Source organism: Berghia stephanieae, chromosome 5 (genome assembly GCF_034508935.2).
Source record: "Berghia stephanieae isolate SIO BIC M18660-M18661 chromosome 5, UCSD_Bste_1.3, whole genome shotgun sequence".
Taxonomy (NCBI): Eukaryota; Metazoa; Mollusca; class Gastropoda; order Nudibranchia; family Aeolidiidae; genus Berghia; species Berghia stephanieae.
In genome coordinates, this window is record NC_088364.1 from 7,227,242 (window position 1) to 7,251,811 (window position 24,570).

Here is a 24,570-nt window from a genome sequence, read left to right on the forward strand (position 1 = left end):
GTCAATTTGATTAACATTCTTTAAATTATTTACTAACCTTAAATTTTAATTTTAAATATAAAATTAATGAATTTTCTGACATTGTCTTCATACATTAAATTTTCTATTATAAGAATAGATAAAGTAGAAGGTAACGTCCACATGAAAAAAAAAAATAAATAAATAAAAGGTATGAAGAAAAAAAAAAGAAGCGGAAAAATATGTTTACCTCAATACACTGGTCATAAAGAACCTGACACGCCAGTTGATTGAAAAGACGTACTCTGAAATAAGGATACAAGATAAGGACAGTTAATACAAGGAACAGTTTGAAATTGATAACTAAAGACTCCAAAAGTATAAATCATTTCAAAAATGCAATCGACAGGAATCTCCATACCTTAATATATGAATTTGTTATTTCTGATTGCTCATGATGTAAATGATGATCATAATTATTAGGATCAAATGGGAAGTGGGAAGTCTTTTACCTGAACCTCTCTTTTTGTTTTCACTGGGTATTTAAAAGCATTTGATCTAAGCTACCCTTACTATGACATGTTATGTCATGATATGTTATATTTGTTATGTTATGTTATATGTTATGTTATGTTATAAAGAAGAAGGATCAAACCTTTTCCAATTAAAATCAGCTTTAATTCCATCACTGTGGTTGTGGGTGACTGGGGACGAGGAAAATAGGATGGAAAACATCAATTTGTGAATTCTACTTTACATTTGATTTTACGATAGTCCTAATAATATCAATAAAAACCAATGTATAAAGATAATGGAAGAAACGACAATAGGAAGGCAATAATGATGATGATGACAATGATATCGAGGACAACAATGATGATGATGATGATGATAAAAATAGAAGAGGATGTCGGATGAGGAGAAAAAGAAGAAAACAGAAGTATTGACTTATGCAACATCCATCACACATCTAACTATCACAGATTTAAACATATTATAGTCCTACTAACAAGAACAGACACTTTAAAAAATACTGCTTTTTTCCAAAAACTATCAAGAGAAAAAGGTGATTGTCCCAAAAAAAAATAATACAAATGTCCTTAGATCTACCTTTAATTTTCCAGAACGGCTCAGCCACAAAGTTCTGCACCTGCTTATACCGTTCCACCACGAATCCAAGTGTTGGAAACTGACAGCTGCCATAACTAATCAGCTGGTCATTCAATGCTTGGGGGAAAATACGCTGAAGACGCAGTGTCTGGAATCGAGTGAAAGCAGCTCCTATAGTAAAATTGAAAAAAAAAAAAAATAGGTAAGTTTAATTTCATCAATGTTATCAAATATCAGCAGTATCTTATCTTATCTTATCTTACTAAAGGCTTAATAGGAATTATCCTTTAAATGCCTTGTACAATAGTTTATAATTACAGAATCTCATATAGCTCGCATTGTATCTTTCAAAGACAGTTTTACACAACTTTGAATGTCAGGAAAAATGTATCAATACGGCAGTATTAAATGTAATCTAAATTCTTAACTCTATTGACAGTTAAAAATTTTGAAGACCAAAGGAAAAACATTTGTTTTATGCATGGCTCAAACATTCGATAGCATTTTAAACTCATTCTTGGTTTAAAATGTCAGGATCTGTCTTGACTTGATTTTATTTGTCATTCATGGGGAAGATCAAATAATGACACTAATTATGGAGGTGATCAAGTATATAATAGAGTAATGTTGGTGCCATCATTTTCCATCTACCATATTTTTATTTTTCTTAAACATCTGGAAAAATTTGGAGGAAATTTTTGATTTTTCAGATCTAAGGGGGATAACTCCCTAATGTCAGCCTTGCATCACACAAAAAGAACAGTGAAAGATACCAAGAGGCATAGAATTTGTTGATGATTAAATCATGTAGAATAGAAAGAGACAATTTAAGCAAATAGATATCATGAATAATGACATTCCATTTAAAGACAAACATTAAATCAATGGGGACACAGTAAATAATAATTTCATTCAAAGTGCTACACAGGAATAAATACTAAAGTATTTTTGAATTCCAAAATGAATTATATCAATGCATGGAGACATCTTGTGGTGTCAGAATGCAGGAGAATCTTGCATAAGTATTATTTCACAATCACATTCACCTCTAGTTTTAATTATCATTATTATTTTCAACAATGTAAAAAGAAAAATATGAGCAATTTTCTTTTTCCTTTCTTTTTTTTTTTTCTAGACTATGAGAACTGTGACAGTGTAAAACAGGTTTATCACACTGTAACTCACATGAAAAGTTGGTAAGCAGAAACAAGTTAAAGATTAAAATCTGAAAAGATGATACAGTCCCAGACAAAGCAGTCGAGAGACAGGATTTTTTGGGGATGTAATTTTTTTTTTGTCTGACACTGCACCTTTCACAACATTTCAGATTTTTATCTCTGACCCAAGCAACACTTGAAGAATTATATATTTGGAAAAATGCCAGTACCATATCATAATGATTCGTAACAGTACGGAACATAAAGGAAAAAAAAAAATTTCTACAAAGGGGGATAATCAAATCATAAAATTGCAAAACTTGCAAATCTTTTGATTTAACTCCATCCACTTGCTTAATGCATGTAAAATATTTCTTACTCTATATAAAATTAACACAGCTATGAATTGGAAACATTTTTCACATTAAAAAAGTAGGTAATATCAAATGGTTAATGATTATTCCATTAAATATGCGTAGTTCAATTAGTCATCCTCAAACTTGACGAGAAAACCGTTATGACCGTTGGATTGACGACAACACCTTTGATTTCATGTGAGAAGTACTTTTCTGACTTCTAATCTATCCAGAAAGGAGACCTCTTTTCTCCTTGCAAATAAAATGGAACATCTTGGGAATATCGGCTCGTGAATGTTGTATTGATGATATGCGTTGAGATAAAATACACACACACCCGCCAAATCAACCCTTTAAAGTTTATAATCTAATTGATATATTATAATAATTTAGTGAGACTAACAGGCTCTCTAAAAATAGTACAAAGACCTGAGTAACATCAACTTTGTTCCTATAATGTGCTTGCACACTTTTATGTGTGAAACTAAATCAATCAATTCTGAAATTTTCCAGTTTAGAATATTAATTATAGCTTATAATAAATATCTCTGCAGATATGAGTTTAGGATATTAATTGTAGCTTACATCTCTGCAGGCAGTGTGGAACAAAAATGTCAATTCCATACAGTGCATGTCACCTGTTAGACACCCTATATATATATATATATATATATATATATATATATATATATATATATATATATATATATATATATATATATATATATATATATATTACAGTAGAGCATGCCTATAGAGGGACTTTTGGTCCCAGCACAAAAATCCCGCTATAGGAAAGCAGGGGAAAATGTCCGAAAAAATAAACATGATTACCTCCCTTGAATGTCAATAAAACTAACGTGACCCATGAGCCTTGAAATGGACTATCTTTGGTTCAGTGTTTGTTTTGTTTTTTTTTTTGGGGTTTTTTTTTTTTTTTTTTTTGGGGGGGGGGGGGGGTTGTGTGTGTTTTTTGGGTTTTTTTTTTTTTTTTGGGGGGGGGGGGGGGGATTTAGGCAGGAAGGACTATGATACGAACGAGTGCGAGTGATGTGTATGCTTGAGTAGCAATAATTGCAATGAATGAGGAATGGCATAATAGTAATAATAGGGCTAATCTGGATTAAAATGTACACACCACAGCGTGCGCACAAGCCTCTTCTAATTGGCCAAGGGCTTTACACACGGCGTCATCTTGTGCAACGCATCTCTTTTATATCAGGTTGACCAACTTAATTAATCATCGCAAGACTGACCAATCAACGCATATAAAGAAATAGAGCGAGCGACAAAAGAAGTGCGGGTAGACACGAGAGGTGTGTGTGAAGACACGAGCGAAATGGCAGACGGAGGCGTGTGTGTTAGTCCTGGGTGACGGGAGAGAGCCCAGTCTACGTCACTCGCTGAGTCGCGGCGCGTACAGCTCGCTCAATTTTTCCCGCTGTAAGCAAGTTGGGGCCTTTCCTTGACCCGCTAAACCCAAGCACAGGTTATTGAATTTATATAGTAAAAAAAGTGGGGTTTGTGTAAGGTCCCGTTGTAGCGATGGTCCCGCTGTAGCGGGTGCCGCTATGGTCATGTTCTACTGTATATATATATATATATATATATATATATATATATATATATATATATATATATATATATATATATATATATATCGTAAATATAAAAAACAATACTATTGAAACTTGTAGCAATTTCCTGAAACGTGTACAACAGCAACAATATGAATCATGGTTCTGAAATCAGAATTTTCTAAAAGAACAATCAATTGAAATTCTCGCTAAAATTGCCGTTGCTACAATGAAGGATTTGAAATAGTGGAAATTCACTAAACAACAGAAATTTGAGAACTATGACTAAATTAAAAACTGAGAGAAAAAAAACAACAATTGGCAAATATAGTGAACTAAGTGACAGTGAGGCATCCATCAAAGGGCATTATTTCTTCATCTAATTCATTCCGACATGATATCAAATTGGGGCACTGACTGAGTCACATTGTCAAGGTTTTCAAACTGAGGAAAGTTGTTGGTATAATAAAAATGAGTGAAGACGCCTGAAAACATGAAATGGAGCATTCTTCTCATAAAAAGCAGACTAAAACACTCCCTTTCTATTTTTTTTTTTTTTGGTTCCTTTTAAAATACAGGTCAGATAAATAGTGATTTCTGACAGGTTGATGATGTGGTGCGCAAACAAAAATAATTTATGGTGTTAAATTCCATTCAATTTTACCATTTTGGAGACAATTTTTTTAAAATACGTGAAGAAGGTGTTATTTTACGAATTTTTAACTTATTGAGCTCGAGGAAAGAATTTGAATGTCAGGTCAATATAATTTCCAATATCAGTAAAAAATCATCTCGTCACTAAACTCAAACTTCATGATTGAGATAAAATTTTCAAAGGTTCCCCTCCTCACCTATTCTTAGATCCAGCTCCTGTCGTACATCCACAGCCTCATTGACACGCTGGTCTGGGGGTCCTAGGCTGTTGATGGCACGCGTTACCGCTCTGTTGGAATTAAAAAGGGAGGAAACTTAAATGTTACATATAATGTGTTGTCAAATGTATTTTGTTTTTAAGGGTTTTACGGCGCTTGCAACACATTAAGGTCATATCAGCGCCAGTAAAAAGGAAGAAAATGGGAAGTAAAAAGTTCTAGAATTACAGTTAAAGCATCCAAGAAAAGGTAAGACGAAGGGGAATTGGTTGAAGTAGGGAGCAGATGTAGATTCCAAGAGCACACTGTCAAAGTACTTAGTTTGAGATCACCTAAAAGTCTTATCCAGACACAAGCACAAGATCCCACTAACAGGAATACATTCAAATGCTTATAATATACATTCTAAACAACAAATATAACAATACATAACAGAGAGATGATTTACATGGAAAAAAATATCATCTCCCAAAACTAACCATACATTTGAATGTTTCCCTCTCAGCCAGGGTATCCGGCCAGGGTCAGGACAAAACCAAGTAATCTCATTCTAAGACAAGACAGAAAGCAAGTTGGAAAACAGATACAGGGGGGTAGAAGAAGACACAGTAAGTACCCTGCCCACTATGGGAGATAGGATCCCCACCCAGGTTTTGTCAAAAATGAGATGTTTCGTTTTGTCGTGTTTTGTATTGGTAGAGGGGGGGGGGGGGGGGGGGGGGGGGGTTGTCTATCTTTTACATTTGGCAAAAGTGCGTACATGACATACATAGTCTTTTAAATAAAATTTCAGAGAAGACAGTGGGATGGTTAAGTACAAATGTTCTTTTTTCTTTTTAGGCAAAAGAAAGCTTTATCATGAGCAACCCATTATGCAAATCTCTTTAATCACAATACTGTCTAGTGCAGCTTTGTGGTTGATTGGTATTACACTTCACTGGGTTCAAGTCCTGCTCTGGGTGACGGAAAGTTGAGTCCTTGACACAGGTTCCTAACTCCCGCATTCTCACCGTATGGGATTTTTTTTAATGGAATAATATCTCCTTTCATGCATGATGCCTCTTGCTACATATTAAGCGTTGCTGTTTGCTTGGGACTCCTTGTAAAGGCTTTTTAGTGAATATTCCCCAATATAAAAAGCTCAGGTTTGCTTGTGTTTTTTTCAATAACATGGAAATGGGGACTCAATAATAAAATTATATATAAAATTTGACAATTTTTGAAACTTTTCAGATTCTAATTCTCTGAAAAAAAAAATCATTCAACAGTTCGTGACTTTGTTAGCTAATTTGTAATGTGAAAGAAGAATTCCTACAATTACAATAAAGACTGGAGAGGTTGGGATAGGAAAGAATTGATGTGTACTATTTAATGATAACAGATGTACTAATAAGCATTAAAACCCTAAAAAAGGATGAATAGGATGACTTACTGTGGTGTAATCTCAGAAAATGTTGCTCTGTAGACTCTGATACTGGGCTTCACTGAGGAAAGAAATTAAGAAAATTAGTAGGAATCAGTAGGTAGCCTCCATTAATGAAGGATTAGTCCACAATCTAACTCACTCAACCCAAACCGACTATATCCGTCGTAGTTTACCCGGGTCACTTTCACCCCATGCCTATTTATTACATTTTTTCTGAGACAAATTATAGGTGTAGTATCAAAGCTATTGTTTAACATTTTTACACGTTTATGATAGTTGAATAAAACTGTGTGCATGCTCATTTTTAAAACATTTTTTCCAATTTTGAAAAGTAGCAAAAATCTCTAGGATTGAGTGAGTTAAAACAAACAAAAACAAAAAAACTTTTATATAGCGCAACATCCACTAAACATGCTCAAAGCGCTTTACAAGTTTTTTAAAACACATATGAGCAGATATTAACACAAAAAGAATATATATACTACAGCTCTTTAATATAATGCAATCCACTCTCTTCTGCTATATTCAGGTTGCAGGCTATTCCATGATCTCAAACGCTGATGGAAAGAAGGAAAAATGATAGGTAGCAGTTTAAGCTGGATGCTTTTGTGACATGGCGAAAAAAAATCATATAGTTTATAACAATAATGTGAGTTGTGTATATTTGGATATTATGGGAGAAAGGTGTGTCGGAGATCTTTGGAACAGGGTGTTGTGTGACAGTTTATTTGGGATGTTGACAGTCATGTGACATAAGGAACTGTTGTGATTTTACCGTGAGTGCTGTAATGCAGTATGTGTTGAGTTCCTCGGTCAAAGACATGGAATTTGGCGTCTAATGTTGTTGTTACATCACTAAAATATGTGTAAGGAGTTATTCAATGCAAAATTATCTGTAGGAGAGGACACATAAAAAAAGAGAGCTGAATAGAGTAAGAAACAGATAGAGCAAGAGAGAGAGAGAGAGATAGAGAAAGAGAAAGAGAGAGAGAGAGAGAGAGAGAGAGAGAGAAAGAGAGAGAGAGAGAGAGAGAGAGAGAGAGAGAGAGAGAGGGAGGGAGGTAAAAATAAGAATGTTATGTGATAGAGAATATGTCCGTTTAGAATGAATTGAAGGAGGAGTGAATGGTTCGAATGAGTAAAGTTTTTGGATCTGGATACATTTGTATTAATACAGTATGCTCCCTGTTGTATTAAGTAGTAAAAGATGTCTGTATGCATTGATTTCTGCTCCAGCTCTAATTACTACTATAGCTATGAAAAAGGAAAAAAAAAGTATATTACCTGCTTTGCAAACCTCAATGATCTCAAATCCAATGTTTTCTCCCTCTCTGTCACAATCTGTCCAGATAATCAGAGACTGGCAGCCACGGATCTCTCTTTCTAGAGTTCTCTGAGTAAATTTGAATAAAACCAATGGCACATTACTGAGAACAAATTAATAATAATAATAATAATAATAATAATAATAATAATAATAATAATAATAATAATAATAATAATAATAATAATAATAATAATAAAATATAATAATAATAATAATAATAATAATAATATATACTTTATTCATTTAAAAAAATGGAAATTCGTTTACAGACGTGGCATGCATAAAAATGTATAAATAATAACAATAGATAATAATAAGAAGAAGAAGAAGAAGAAGAAGAAGAAGAAGAAGAAGAAGAAGAAGAAGAAGAAGAAGAAGAAGAAAGAAGAAGAAGAAGAAGAAGAAGAAGAAGAAGAAGAAGAAGAAGAAGAAAGAAGAAGAAGAAGAAGAAGAAGAAGAAGAAGAAGAAGAAGAAGAAGAAGAACAAGAAGAAGAAGAAGAAGAAGAAGAAGAAGAAGAAGAAGAAGAAGAAGAAGAAGAAGAAGAAGAAGAAGAAGAAGAAGAAGAAGAAGAAGAAGAAGAAGAATGACAATTTACAGTTCTTAAAAAACTTTTAGATGTTGCATCAAAATGAAAATCATTCAGTTTAAAACGATGGTTTATGAAATCAACAAAATGAAAATCAATTCTAATTTGCTTTTTTGATAATCCCCAAAATGTGCAAAGCTCTTTGGAGATTACCATGATGATATTTTGTTTATTTCTATGTTGATTGTCCTTGGTTTAGATAAATCATTAAAAGAAAGATGAAGAGCATAACTCTTATCTTCCTTTTCCAGTAAACCAAATGCCTCCTTAGTTTGACTCTCAAATGGATATCCTTTTTTTTTTTGACCTGTTCAGCTCTTTCAATTGATGGAAAAGAAATAAAATGATATGTTTAACTCAAAGTCATATCACTCTGTCATTCAATGCACAAGTGCGCATTCCCATCTCTAGACAGAGTCACATGATAATATTACCTTGATATCTATATAATTTTCACTGCAATGTTTTTCAACTGGTAATGAGAAAAGGTCCACGGGGTTGCAGGAATGCCTTTGGATTAAAAAGAACAAAAATTAAACAGATTTTTATACCTAACTATATTAAAATAATAAAACAACAACAACAACAAATCAAAATGAAAAAAAAAAATGAAAAAAACCCAGTGAAACCTATATACAACGAAAAATGTGAACGCGTAAAACAATTCAATAAATTTATATCTTTAATTTGTCTTTATAAATCATGCAACTTGATAATGGAGTAAAAATGTAAATTATGATGTGTGAATCATTAACATAAAATTTCAGGAGTGCAACAAGAGAAGATCATTTTTAAAAATAAACGCACATATACACCAGATATGACAAATAAATAATAAACATCTGTGTAAACAAATCAGATTAAACTATAGAATTTAAAAATAATCTTCAAATCACGGGGGATTTAAATTCCACATCCATAATTTAATTAAACAAATCAAGAAATGAACAAAAGAAAAGAAAAAAAAAAAAAGCAAAGCAAAACGAATCAAAATCTCTCACCACTTTTTAAAAATTCCACAAAATTCCAAACCTAGTAAGTGACCTGACACAGATGTCATGCTCATTTTGACTTGTTGATTCATCAGCCGGTACTCAAACTCATAGATCTTGTTAAATCGGGAAAGACCTTCACGCTGAAAAATATAGTCAGAGATGAAAAAAAAAGGACTGAATGAAAACTCAAATAAAGAGAATAATACATGGAATTCATTGAAACAAATGCCTTTCACATCTTATCAACAAAAATGTGCACAGATAGAGATTTAAAATATATATATTGCTTTCCAATGCTGAAAAAACTGCAGATTAATAATAAAGGGAAAAGATTAAAGAGGTTACGGTTAAGTTTCACATGAATTTTAGACTTTCCCTGACTTAAGAAAATGTCAATCCTGAATTTTACAAACACAAGCTTTCCTATTAATCTTATGTATTAATCATCTTTAGCTTTGATTTTAGTGGTACAGAATTTTTCTCAACTTTTTATATATAGTCTTTGTCCCAGGCAGGGCTAACAATTTTTTTAATGAATTAAAATGAACTTCTTTTCAGGCATCCTCATGGAGAACGTTGTCGTTAGGGTGTATGTCAAGGGAAGACTTGAGATACCTATGGCATCACCAGCAGAGCACGGACACAAAGTCAGTTAGGGTAAGTAACTTGATAAAGGCCAAACAGCACAGCAGGTGTGTGATGAACTGAGTATTTTCAGGTTACAGAGCAAAAACAGTAACCCTGTGTTATGCTGCTATGCTGCTATAATATAATATATATTAAAACTAAGACAGCAGCACTTTTTAAAAACATCGCAAGACTCCTTGTTTCTTACCATTGAACTTTGACCTCGAGATAATACTGATGCAATGGACTTGGCCGCATCATTTTTCTCAGCAACATTTAAAACTCTTGGCATTGGTTCTTTTCTTTGACTGGCGTGCTTGTGTAAAGACACACAAAAAGACCTTTTCAGATGATATAGTTGATGATGGGTTTTGAGGTATGAATGGTTGAGAGAGATGATTTTCCCACAGAGTCTCTCAAATTGCAAGGCCATTCAATACCACCTGCAGATAGAGAGGAAAAAAGTACAAACTTTAAAACAGGGGATATCATATTGACAAAATATTTCATTGTTGAGAAAGATTTGTCCTAAGACATTTTGACAAATCAGATCGCATAAAAATCTCCATTATTTTATTTTGTCATAGATAGTGAGGCAAACTGAGCGTTTGGGATTGGATTGGAGCCATGGAATTGCTTTTTGTGCACCAATGTTGGACACCTTTCAATTGTAAATTCTGTTATCAAAATAATTTTTAAACAAGGAAAAATACATGCTGTGCAGTGTAAAATTAATATAGGAAAGTCCTCTAGTTCATTTTAAAAACGCGAGGATATGGACATGGTGATGGTGATGGTGAGAGCACCGAATGAATGGAATGAATGAGTAAAGTAAAGTAAAGAACTTTCACCATCACTTTCTCCAAACTCAACTCAAGTTACAGTTAACCTTGACACAACTGCCTGATCAAATAGCATCAGACTGGAACGAATCGCAAATATATTGAAGCATTGCAATTAGATTCTGGGCTACTAGATGGATGGGTTTTCAAGCGACACTGAACACTGCCACTTGTCACTTTCACTTTAGATTTAGACACAACACTTGTTCGATAATTATTCTGGTTTCAAAAGTGAAAGTGAACGTTGACATTTTACAAATGATTTTTTTTTAAATGAACTCTTACTGGTGTTATCAATAAATTTGTAGCTGAGAAACAAATCACTTTTGTTTCATTCTAATCTAGGGGGCATTTAATTGAAAAATATTCCACTTCAGCGTCGTCAAAAAGTCAAATTGAAGTCTGCTAGAGACTTGCGGCAAACTTGAAACAAAACACCAAACACAGGTCAAATGCTTCCGGGGTATTTTGAATGACCTCTGTGTGTGTAGTGTGTAAACAAATCCACCCCGGTGGTTTCATATTCAACTTTGCTCTCCTCAACTTCATTCTAAGCTTTTCATGGTAAAATTATACTGCATTACTTTGAACCGACATGCACTTATTTGTAGATCTGATAACCTAATTCCTTATGGGCTCAATGTTGTAATAATGGAAATCTTTTTTTTAAAAATGACGTAAAACATTGTCCATTCCATTCCTATCAATCAAAGTCTAAGACTAAGTGGGTTTGGATGTCAGACCTGCTTATGGACACAAGGACACGTTGTTTTGAACGCAATTTAAGGTTTCACCCCGCACTATCAAGCAAGAAATACAATGTGTCATCTCTGAATCTGAAAGAGCTTCATTGGGCTTGATTCTACATTCTTATTAAGGATAATTTTTTGCGTTGGTTTGAGAGTTTTCCCATTAGCGATGGGTCTATAATCTAGAACAATTTTAGGTTATCAGAATGGCTGTCATTATCCCCAGACACCTGTCTGGGGATAACCAAATTTTGTTATCCCCAGACACATATTTGAAACTCCGCTCTTTTAAACAATTATCCACATTCCAGAATATGGAATGTTTCCAAATGAACATAGAAATAAGGAAAGTTAATAAAATATCTATAAAAACATAAAATTAACCAACATTAAACCAGTTATTACTACATATACACAATATGCGTCGACTTCGAAGTGGGTGTCATGGCCGAATGGTTTAGTCGTCTGCCCTGGAAGTTTTACCAGAATCGACGTTGCGGGTTCAAATCCTGGGTCCGCCACTTTTTTTTTTTTTTGTTTTTTGTTTTTACATTCCGTCTTCTTTTTACGGAACGGTGCAGGGGATAAATGTCCCATCCATCCTCCACCCACCTCTTTTTTTTTTTTAACTAACTCTCTCTCTCTCTCTCTCTCTCTCTCTCTCTCTCTCTCTCTCTCTCTCTCTTTCTCTTACTCTCTCTCTCTCTCTCTCTCTCTCTCTCTCTCTCTCTCTCTCTCTCTCTTAGTTCCTTTCTAGTTTCTAGCAAATTGTCATATTCGTCCCCACTTCGATCTCAAAAAGTGTTTAAAAAGTATAAATAATTAATAAGCAAACAAACAGAAATATTCAGAGAGCGATCAAATGGTCAGATAGAGGAGAAAAAAACAAACAATAATTTTTTTAAAAATAAAAGCAATTTTAAGAAATTCATGCTCAGAAACGGAACAAAAGGTCAAAAAAAAAGGAGAAACTGATAGACTCGCGCAAAAAAAAAAAAAAAAAAAAAGGTGGGGGGAGGATGGGTGGGACATTTATTCCTTGCATTGCAACGTTCTGTAAAAAGAAGACGGAATCTAAATTATAAAAAATAAAAAGTGGCGGAATCAGGATTCGAACCCATAAAGTTGATTCTGGTAAAACTTCCAGGGCAGACGACTAAACCATTCGGCCATGACACCCACTTCGAAGCCGACGCATATTGTGTATATGTAGGAACAACTGATTTAATGTTGGTTAATGTTATGTTTTTATAGATATTTATTAACTTTCCTTATTTCTATGTGCATTCGGAAACATTCCATATTCTGGAATGTGGATAATTGTTTAAAAGAGCGGAGTTTCAAATATGTGTCTGGGGATAACGAATTTCCATTATCCCCAGACAGGTGTCTGGGGATAACGAATTTCCATTATCCCCAGACAGGTGTCTGGGGATAACGAATTTCCATTATCCCCAGACAGGTGTCTGGGGATAACGAATTTCCATTATCCCCAGACAGGTGTCTGGGGATAATCACAGCATATCAGAATCAGACCTGCAAATCAATATATGTAGCTTCCAGTAATTAGTGAGCAAATATTGTATTCCCGCACTAGTCATCGAGTGGTAAATTGCTCGCTAATCAAGGAAAAAGCTCTTACATCACTTGTGGAGGACATTATTTTACTCGAAACATCCCAAATATCTGGAACCACCTTCCAAAATGTTTAAAAAGCACAGTAACACTTTTGTTAGTCATCGTTTATAGGATGGCTATGAATATAAAAATAAACCCATATTATAAATAAGAAAGAATATTTCCTAATCTCTAGTGAGGGTGAGAGATGAGCCCGGAACTGGTTCCTTACAACATCAGCGAGTTATTCTACTTATTTTAACTGTGTGTAATAATGTTTTAGAGATGTTATTAGATTCCGGAATCACTTTGGTTTATTATGATATTCTAATTTTAGATATCCAGTGTGACTGAAGAAAGAATTACTGAATAAAATTAATTTTATACTTTTACTTTATCACACCAGGATTCCGTCTTGCTTAGCTATTGGCTGAAGCCTCACTACTTAATAATCAGGTTACCCCTCTTTCTTCATTTAATAATGAACCAATAGCTGAGTCCATTAAATGGATAAGATACATTTCATTACATGATGTGTTTGAACATGACTCAAAGTATTGATTCATTTCAGATAAAAAGGCACCATGTCAAGACTGCAATGTTTTCAAATCTTGTCTGGAGTTTCTCGATGTATGAGTAAAGGGAGAGCAAAGTTGACAGGAAATCCCCGTCTCCTAATGTCAACAGCCACTTCAGCCAGTCATGTGGTGGACCTACGAAGTGACACAGTAACTAAGCCTACGCCTGAGATGAGACAAGCCATGATGGATGCTGTGGTTGGGGATGACGTGATGATGGAAGATCCAACCGTCAATGGTAATTTCTCATGATAAGTTCTATGTCATAATAAAAAATATTTTAAGATAGTGTTAAAACAACTAAAGAATTTTATTTTTCTTTGCACAAAACAAAACAAACAAAAACACTGTCTTGTTCCTTACACATTCGGTGTATTTAAAATTAAACAAAAATACCACACGGACATTGGTAGCCTACTGAGCATACATTCTTGTTACGCTTCTTGTTATATCCAAGGACATGTTGATTTTATCACAGAAGTGTGATCATTAAAAACAACGAAGATGAGCGTTTTATTTTCTTTGTTGAATTGATAAATTTATTGGATTCAAACTCTTTTCATCCTAGTTTTTACTATAGAACAAATTTTCTGATACATGATATGAAAATTTCACACAGACGCTATCTAACAATTCTATGCCTAGATTTTATCAAAATATTTCAACATTTTGCAGAGTTACAATAAATAAGAGGCAAGACAGTAGATTTTCAGAAAATTGATGCAGTTTTATCACAAAAAAACAAAAGTTTAACAAGTTCTCAGGGATCCTGATAGCTCAGTTGGTAGAGCACTCGATTTACATGCAAAGGTACAGAGATTGATCTCAGGTGCGTCAAGATTTTTTTCTTATCCCCCTGTCACACCCAGCATTGACTGGGCAGCTGGGTCTGTTAGACTAGCGTCCTATCAAAAAGGTAGCAAGCAATTGCTATGGTCAGATTCACACTATAAAAACTGGGATAAACTCCAGCTCCATGGGCCTAATGGCTCTGAAGGACTGCTTTTTTTTTTTCAAACAAGTGCTCACTCACAAAATACTGAAAAAGCATAAATAATTACCCCTGTCTCAATCAGTGGAGTACAACAAGATAAGAATGCCTACCTGTCATTCTGGATCATTGTAGTCAGTCATATAAAAAAAAAAATTGTATTTGATAAAAATGTATATAAAATAATCATATGTAAAATGCAATAATTAGATGTCAACCAGTAGTTTTGATATTTTCCTGTTTTTGTTTGTTTTTTTCTTCTAAATTCACAAGAACTACAAAGAGTGTTTGCAGAGAAGGTTGGCAAGGAAGCAGCCTTGTTTGTCCCGACATGCACAATGGCGAACACAATTGCAGGTGAGTGGGTAGCTGTTGTCTTGCCACTTTCGTATTGTGGCTCGAGCTTATAGGATTTTGAGTTGCAATATCAATCATCTCTTTCCCACAGTATTTTTTTAAATCTTTGGTTATTACAATTTTTGAAAAAGAAAAGAGAGAGAAATTTCCTTTACTCGTCCCCAAGAAGAATATTTGTCTTTAGGGTCTATTACAAGGAAAGACTGAAATAACTCAGGTGTCAGCAGCAGTGTAGTGCCACAAAGTGGGCAAGGGCAAGGTGACTTGCTCAAGGCCACTCTGTTGAATTCAGAGGAAATTGAATTGTGTACCTTTTTTATATGAAACAAAAATACGGCTGTGTCACACTTCCCCCATGTATGATGTTTTTATGATTTTCAACCGTACAAATTATAAGAAGGATGAATGACACAAAAACTGTTACTGCAATCCAATTTTCAGAAGGGATATTTAAAGGCAAGTAGTGCACAAAACGGTTCAAGACATTCATGTGATATTATTTTATATTATATATGAAACATTTTTGAATTAAAATGATAAGCAAATTGCTGCAGTTAGAGAGCTCACCAATGACTGAGTTGTTCCCCTTCCCCCATTTGGATACTGCTCGCTTCCAGTGCAATGAGATGATACATACTGATGGTTCCAGCTAGCTCAGTTGGTAGAACGCTCGCTTCAAATGCAAAAGGATCAAGCTCGATGACTGGTAAAGTCAAGATTTTTTTTTCTGACCCCCTGTCCACTCAGCAATGATAGGGTATTAGGATCTGTTTGGTTTGGTAGAAAGTACTTTGTAGACTAGCGTCCTATCTAAATGGTAGTAAGAAATTACTATTGTCCATTTCATGCAATTGAAACCAGGATAAACACCAGCTCCATGGGTATCATGGCTCTAAAGGACTAGTTTTATCTCTTATTTTGGTTGAAAGAAATTAATGACGGAAACACTTCGAACAACTTGTTTGCTAACACCAACAGTGATCTATCGTGTCCAAATGGTATTATGTTCGAGTGAGTCAAATGTCAAAAAGTGATTTTATAGCTCGAATTATTACAAAATATGAGACTGCAGATTTTGTCACTTTAAGATGTTATCTATGGTCCTCAGGAAATCAAGTAGACCTACCCCAGACTTTTATATTTTAATTATAAATTCAATTTTTCAGCATCTAAATAACTTGACATAATGCTATTTTGAGGTAATTTTTTTGGTTATAATCGATAGTAAGAAACATATGTTGATGAAAGACTCCTCCTCCTTTACTCTTTTCAGTCATGGTTCAGTGTGAGGGCAGGTTCAATGAAGTCATTCTAGGCAACGAGTCCCACATCTATCACTACGAAGTGGCAGCTGTGGCACAGGTAATTTCTTTACTTTGTTCTGAGGTGGGAGGAGATCCCGTAAGAGCAGACCTGCCTACCCAAAAAAAATTTAATTCATAATCTTTAGGAGGTAAAAATCCTAGTGACTGTAGTTAACTTTATTAATCAGCAATTTACTCACACAAGGATTAAATAACACTGCAAAATTCTTATGGTTATGTACTTGGCATCAATGTTCATTTTCAATAAGTGTTAATGATTGAGAGATGCTCCTGAATTCTGAATTTAGAGCCAAAATTTCGTAATTATACACGCTTTTTGTAATAGTAAGCAGGTCGCCTTTTGGCCCAGGTTTTCAATATCAATCCAGTTTCACTATCTCTATCATTTATATTATTTGTCCTTTCTATATGACTTAGTGTCTTTGCTGAGGAATGGAATTCTTCTTTTTTTTTTTTTCTGGACTCTGCAAGGGATCTTTTGCTGAAAGGGAGTCAGCAAGATAGCTGTAGGCTGTATGGGAGATGATTTTTATTTTGTTGTTCCATAAATCACCTGTGTTCTTGTTAGTAGAAACTGTATACATAATATACCAACATTTTGGTTGTATCTCTTATTGCAGGAACCCGTTTGAACCAGTCCCCCGGACAAAGGGTTTTTTTATTTCTTCTACCATTGCATCATATTCCCTTTCACAGGCACTGATGAAACCTAAATTTACTATTTTCAGCTTGGTGGTGCCCAATTACGTACTGTTCAAAACTTGCCAGATGGAACGATCGACCTACAGGAGATGGAGAACAGCATTCGAGTGACGAATGATGAACACCAGCCATGGACCAAACTTATCTGTCTAGAAAACACTCACAACCGATGTGGTGGAAAGGCAGTTCCTGGTGAATACATTCATTCGGTAACTTTTTTTTTATATTCAAAAACTGTACCTCCTTGCTTTTTTCCATACCAAAATTTTTGGGGGTTGTTTTTAATTTTCTTTCTTGTTGGTTTGTTTTGAGCTATTTTATTAAACATGCTTAATGAATAAGATTGGAATGTAAAGTATCTTTAAGAGTTTGTTGGGATGATACTGTCTCCACTTCATATCACAATGTTGATGTACTGTTGTTGTTCTGTCGTAACATTCTCTTTTCATCAGCGTGTTTGTATTGTGCATGCCTGTTTTTTTTGTTGTAAAAGCTACTTTTCTTACATGTCATGTACCAGAAGAAGGCGATTAAGAATGCTTTTGGATTGTGGCAATCATAGCTTTCTTTGCTAGTAAGTCACCCTAACTTTGTTTTTAGGATTGGATTCTGTCATCTTTGATCATTTACAACTCAGAGCTTTATTGTGCAAATTACATTGAAAATTTTATATTTTTGGATTTGTTTATTTCTTTAATATTAATAGTTTTTGTTTTTTTTCTTGTTCGAAGTTTATTTTTCCTATCACTACATATATATATATATATATATATATATATATATATATATATATATATATATATATATATATATATATATATATATATATATATATATATATATATTATATTTATATTCTTGGTTCACACCCACTAGGTACGGCAACTTGCAGACAGAAAGAACCTGAAGCTGCACCTAGACGGTGCCAGGTTATTCAATGCTGCAGTGGCTCTAGGAGTTCCTGTCTCAGAGATTGCTGCACCAGCACATACAGTGTCTGTAGCCTTCAGCAAAGTGGGTGATGGTTGTTCATCTTTTGTAGAGTTGTATTCTGATTTTTGCTTCTTTTTGTTTTTTTTCAATCTGGTTGTTTTTAGGGTTGTTTTTTCTTTTTTGCTTATGTGTCGCATTGTGTATGTGTGTGTTTGTATTTATGTGTGTGTGTGTGTGTCTGTATGTGAATGGAACATGAGAGCTGTGAGGCTCATGGAGATAGTGTGTACTCCACATTGGTAGCATTAAACAGACTGTAGCAATTTCTTGCTACTCATTGGATGAGACGTTGGTCTCTCACAAAGTGCCTTCTGCCAAATGTAATAGACCCAGCTACCCAATCACTGCTAGGTGGTCAGGGGTGTCAGAAAATAATCTCGACATAAACTGGAATCGATCCCAGTCCCTTTTTGTGTGAAGGGAATGCTCTAACAACTGAGCAATTGGGACCCACAGAGGATCGTTGAGACATTCATGATTTCTGTCAGCGATCACTAAAGTTAAAAGGTCAAAATATAATTGAATCACTTTAGCAATCATGGCCATTTTTATATACATCTGTACAATGTTATTTATGATGGAAATTGATTGTGTGTATTTTTTTTTGGGGGGGGGGGGGGTGTTTTTGTTTATTTGTTTTTTTTTGTTTTGTTTTGTTTTTTGGGTTTTTTTTTGTTTTGTTTTATTTTTTTTTTGGGGGGGGGGGGGGGGGTAATTCTGATAATATAGAATATTTGTATTTAAATGAGACTATGATATGGAGTTTTGTCCATTTTAAATTGCAAATTCTCACGAACCAATCCACTTTTTTTTTTCCAGGGCTTGTGTTGTCCGGTTGGCTCCATTGTTGCTGGGAGTGAGGATTTTATTTATTTGTAAGTGATTGTTCTGGAACTGCTAACTAGTTTGATTTTAATACTATCGATTTATGAGGTAAAAGTTTTCTTAAGTTGTTTACTCGGTCAACGACAGATTTTTTTTGTTTAAGGACTTTCAGGCTTTCATTCCATTTGCCAATATGATAACAAAAAATATAAGGCCCTTCCTCGTAGTATCGTTAGATGCCATTGCCTGTTTATTTCTTTAATATTAATAGTTTTATTAAGGAATACAGATAGTCCATCACACAAATGACTTACCACAACAGGAATCACCCTTGTTGTCCAATGTGAGTAAATTGGAATTTAATAATCTTGTCAAGAAAAAATTGAAAAAAAGCCTGATGCAGGCCCTAACCCGAAATTTTCTGGTTTCACCGTGGAGTGCCTTAAACTTAAACACCTACCTGTCACCCCCAAGCCAAACTGAATAAAGCTTTTTTTTTCTTTTAAATGTTATCCATTGCCTTCGATAACGTTTATAAACTCAAAACAACTGCCTTATTTTTCGATTTTGATCATCTAAGTCACCTCGATATCAGGCTATGGTTTACCCCCCCCCCCCCCCTTCCCACCAGTATTGTAAACTCTTAATAAATTTTATGAATTGCAGATGCCAATTGTTTGGCAGGTTTTTGGTAGTTTTTAGTTATTAATATTATTTGTTTTCATTTATTTACCCATCAGAGCTAGAAGAGCTCGTAAAGCTCTGGGGGGTGGTATGAGACAGGTTGGTGTGATAGCAGCCCCAGCTTTGTATGCTTTGGATAAAATGGCCGACAAGCTGAAAGAGGACCATCAACGGGCAAGGAGGATTGCTGAAGGTGAGAGGGATGTAGATAGTCTCTAGATAAACAAAAGCACACGTTTGTATTGTAAAATGGGCTCAAAGTTTTTACTCAAATACAGGAAGACCATTCTGCAATTTACAGCTCATTAAATTTACAAGCATTTGTTTAGTATTTATTATGACAAGCTGAAGAGTTTTGTTGGTTTTTTTTTTTGTTTTTTGGGGAGGGGGGATTTTTTTGCCTTTGTTCTTTGTTGTTGTTGTTGTTTTTAGTTGGGTTTTTTTTTTTTTTTTTTTGCTTTTGGTTTGTATGGCTTCTACCAGTTTAGTTTAGTATTCACCTTGACCTTTTTTTCTTTCTATCACTTCGTCCAGCCATAGACAGTCTACAGGGAAACCCAGTGTGTCACGTTGACCTCAAAGGTGTACACACCAACATTGTACTGGTTGATATGATTGGTCACGTGACACCACAACAGTTTGCTGAAAGGATGAGTCAGGTAAAATTGAATACTGGAGTAAAAACAAAATGTGTGGGCCCCAATAGCTCAGTTGATAGAGCACTTGCTTCACACCCAAAGGGACTGAGATTTATCCCAGGTGAAGTCAAGATTTTTATATGAGCCCCCCACCAATCCACCCAGCAGTGATTGGGTAGCTGGGTCTGTTAGATTTGATGGTAATACTTTGTGATAGACTAACGTCCTTTCCAAAGGACAGCAAACAATTGCTATTGTCAGTTTCTCGCTATAGACACTAGGGAAAAACCCCGACTCTTTGGGCCTAATGGCTCTGAAGGACAAAATGAGATTTGACAGAAGAACAAACTGACATCTTTGATCTGGCGTAAAAGTACAAAGACTTTAGAAGTTAGTTATTGGCAGGATGATAAACTGTAGCGCAGTAAATGAGAAAGTCAACAACACCCACTTGAAATTAGCATTTAATTTGACGGTGTTCCTGTATAAAAAAAAAAAGATTTTGAATTTACAAAGAATGGATTTTTTTTTCACTTTCAATTTTTCTTTTATATTTTGTCTTTTCTTTTTGAGCACAATTTATCATTTTTATGTATAATTACTAATTACCTTTTTTTTATCATTTTTTTTTTTTATTATTTGTTATTTAGGTTTGCATGGCTGGGTGGGGATCCTGACCTCCCATAGTGGGCAGGGAGGTACATACTGTGTCTTCTATCCCCCTATGTCTGTTTTCCAACATGCTTTCTGTCTTTGTCTTGGAATGAGATTACTTGGTTTTGTCCTGGCCTTGGCCGGATACCCTGGCTGGGAGGGAAACAGTCAAATGTGTAGTTAGTTTTGGGAGATGATATATTTTTCATTGTAAATCATCTCTCTGTTATGTACTGATTTATGTTTTGTTTATGTATTATATATGATTTGTAAACATTTGAGTGTATTCCTCTTCGTGGGGACCAGTGCTTGTGTCTGGATGAGATTTTTAGGTGATCTCAAACTAAGTACTTTGATAGTGTGCTTTTGGAATCTACGTCTGTTCCCTATTTGAACCAATTCCCCTTTGTCTACCCTATTCTTGGATGCTTTAATTGTAATTCTAGAACTTTTTACTGTCCTATTTTCTTCCTTTTTACTGGCGCTGATATGACCTTAATGTGTTGCAAGCGCCGTAAAACCCTTAAAACTAACTAAAACTAGGTTTGCATGGGAAACCAAAAAATGACTAAGATAACCAAATTTTCTTTCAGGTCACAGAGCTTGAGAGAAAGACCCTTGGTGAATCCATCTCAGCTTTGATGTTTCCATTTTCCGGCAATTCCGTTCGCTACGTGACCCATAATGACGTCACTGATGACGATGTGGAAAAAATGGAGAAAAAGTTTAAATATGTCATTCAAGAGTTGTCCAAACAATTATGACGTGTTTTAGAGTCTGGAATATTTGTTATGGTGTGTTAAATTTTAGCCATACAAATCAATCGACTCGGAAAATGCCTTTCAATATTTGTTTCATTGTTATGAAAGTGCCAGATTTTTAAAATATTTTTTTCTAGGTTGTTTTAATTCCACATAACAAAGTCTCTTTATTCAGAGTCAAGTTATAGTCAATATTATGCTTTTTATCATTTTGTGTATCCTAATCATTGAAGAGCTCTCATTTTGATGACTGCCCGGGGGTCATGGTAGGAATAGTTTCTCACTCTTCAGTCAATTGTCTTTTTGATGTACTATTTTGAAATGTTTCTCTTTCATTATATTTTGTTCTTTTTTAGGAACTTTTAATTGTTGATTGAAATTTTATTACGTACGTATTATGAGTGGCTTTTCCTCAAACAACGACTTTTATTATATAAAATGTATTTTCTGGTCAGTTTAATTGAAATTATGTATGTCAATTAATACGGTGATAATGTTGCTTTGTTATTTCATATTGTTGATGTATTTATCAAAAAATTTATGTTTGCTTGAGCAGGGTGTGTAGAGAGTTGTCTTTCCTATTGCAGGATTCGAGTTAGATAAACATTTGCTGTATCTTTTCTCTCCTACCGTTTCAATTTCTGTCCATGATCATAAATGAGACAACCTCTGCTATAACTGTAAGTGATAAAATCCATTTTTTTTTTTCGCCCTCAAAAAATTTAACAATTAATTAAAATTATCCCTGATTTGTCAAGAAGTCTTTAGCCTGCAACTTTTTTGTAGAAACTTCTGCAAGAGATGAGGAAATCATACTGTTCTACTATTTTGAAGTCTAAATTAAAGACTATTTTATTTAACTGAAAGATAAATTGTTACACATTTAACATTTTTGTTGTTCTAAATGCAAATCGTGTGTGTGTGTGTGTGTGTGTGTATGTGTGTGTGTGTGTGTTAAGTGCCTCTTTGAGGGTTATGCTCTGTATAATTGCCTGATATTATTATTATTATTATTATTATTATTATTATTATTATTATTATTATTATTATTATTATTATTATTATTATTATTATCATTATCATTATCATTACATTGTATAGAAATTGTTGAACTTTGTGATGATGTATTACTTTTACTGTTGAACCAAAGATATGTTTTCTTTGTTATAACATTGCTATAACAGTTAACAAGGTCCAATTCTTATTTACATAATTACTGTGATGATGAAATAATTTTTACAATATTTATGTGATAGTTTTGTTAGTCACTAGCTGAAGTGTTCCTTTGTTGTTAAACATAATCTTTGCATCTCAAAGTTTGATTGCTACAGGTTATTCAGATTTATTGATTTATTGAGTAGAAATACAGGCTACATCTGCCCTGTCAGGGGCAAATTCATATGTTTTACCATGGACCTCGGATACAACAAAGACAGCGGTAGGCAAATTGTCATAATATTCAAGATCTTGTAAGATATTGTTCAAATGTTTAAAAGAATTTTTTTAATTTCATGGGGAGCGGCAAATTCTATTTCTCTCATTGAGTCGAAAGTCTCATTGGATCAAAAGTCTACTCGATTTGTTTTAATAATAACAATGTTTTGTTTCATGTTATTGTTCTTAGTTTCTTCTTATTTTCCAGAGGTCTTTTTTATTATTTGTTTTTTGTTGTTTTGTTTTTTTTTTCAGTTTACTGAAATATGATGCGTTTATCATACTTGCCACTCACGCATATTATTTTGGGTTTTTTCGGCGGGTTTTTTGGGTTTTGTTTATTTTTTTGTTTTTTGTTTTTTTTTTTTTTGTTTTTTTTTTGGGGGGGGGGGTAAAGTTTTAGAGGAAAAGCGGCTAGAATGTTATTTTACTCAGAACTGTTGAGTCGGCCAAATTAAACTCCACTAACTTTCTTATAAAGTTTATTCAGGTAATTATTTTATTTTTTTTTAAATAGAGATGGAATTTTTTGTATTTTGACTTTCTTAAAATGCGGATATTTTTCATAATTTTTTTGTTTTATTTTGTCACTATGACATGTCTAATTTACTCTTTATTGTTGATATGATAATAACAGGAAATATAGTGAGTAGAAAAGTGCCAGAAGACAATTGAGAATAAAAACTTTTTTTCACGGCGATAGGGGCTCGAACCCAGAGCTTACTGATACGACAACTCCACCGTGAGAGGGATGTTATACAGTCGACGCCGTCCACCACAACTAGAAAAGAGTTTGAGTTAGTTTTTATATTCAATATTTTGGACTATTCTTTAACTCAGAGCCAAATTCATAATAAATGTATACTTAATTTATTCTTCTTCTCCCGCACTTTGTTTTGAATTCTTTAACCTTCACAGGTAAGGTTAGATTTTACTCTAACCTTACATAATCCCACTGTCTGGATTGGGTCCACTGACCTCCCATGTTGAGCAGAGAGATCACTTGCTGTGTGTTCTATACCCCATTTTAGATTTTACTCTAACCTTACATAATCCCACTGTCTGGCTGGGGTCTTTGACCTCCCAAGTTGGGCTGAGAGGTCACTTGCTGTGTCTTTTATCCCCCATATCTGATTTCCTACAGATACGGTTAAGTTTCACTCTTAACCTCACATATTCCCACTGTCTGGCTGGGGTCTTTGACCTCCCACGTTTCTCTAAGAGGTCACTTGCTGTGTTTTCGATACCCCATTTTAGATTTTACTCTAACCTTACATAATCCCTCAGTCTTACTGGGGTCTTCTGACCTCCCATTTTGGGCAGAGAGGTCACTTGCCGAGTCTTTTATCCCCCATATCTGTTTTCTCTTTCCATGTTGTTCTCTGTCTTTGTTCTGGATTAAGATTGCTCGGGTTCTGGAATGAGAA

General features: G+C 34.3%; 2 protein-coding genes across 2 annotated transcripts in view; one reads left to right on the plus strand and one right to left on the minus strand.

Moving 5' to 3' along the window:
- LOC144972326 (DNA topoisomerase 3-alpha-like) overlaps nt 1-11,259 on the minus strand; it is a 33,148-nt gene extending 21,889 nt beyond the window's left edge. The window contains exons 1-10 of the mRNA XM_078913419.1: nt 11,121-11,259; nt 10,202-10,436; nt 9,373-9,506; nt 8,806-8,881; nt 7,741-7,849; nt 6,463-6,514; nt 5,010-5,101; nt 1,069-1,239; nt 614-662; nt 209-263 (exon numbers count right to left, since the gene is read on the minus strand). Of these exons, the coding sequence (XP_078769545.1) occupies nt 209-263; nt 614-662; nt 1,069-1,239; nt 5,010-5,101; nt 6,463-6,514; nt 7,741-7,849; nt 8,806-8,881; nt 9,373-9,506; nt 10,202-10,426 (963 nt within the window). The 5' untranslated portion in view covers nt 10,427-10,436; nt 11,121-11,259. The remainder of the gene's footprint in view (nt 1-208; nt 264-613; nt 663-1,068; nt 1,240-5,009; nt 5,102-6,462; nt 6,515-7,740; nt 7,850-8,805; nt 8,882-9,372; nt 9,507-10,201; nt 10,437-11,120) is intronic.
- A 36-nt stretch (nt 11,260-11,295) lies between these two features.
- LOC144972327 (uncharacterized) lies at nt 11,296-24,024 on the plus strand. Its single transcript, XM_078913420.1, has 11 exons — nt 11,296-11,399; nt 13,773-14,017; nt 15,044-15,127; nt 16,401-16,489; nt 17,181-17,363; nt 18,031-18,168; nt 18,967-19,022; nt 19,713-19,849; nt 20,191-20,315; nt 21,542-22,321; nt 23,352-24,024. The coding sequence occupies exons 2-10, from the start codon at nt 13,786-13,788 to the stop codon at nt 21,710-21,712; spliced, it is 1,215 nt and encodes a 404-aa protein (XP_078769546.1). The 5' UTR covers nt 11,296-11,399; nt 13,773-13,785; the 3' UTR covers nt 21,713-22,321; nt 23,352-24,024.
- Nucleotides 24,025-24,570: the final 546 nt, after the last annotated feature.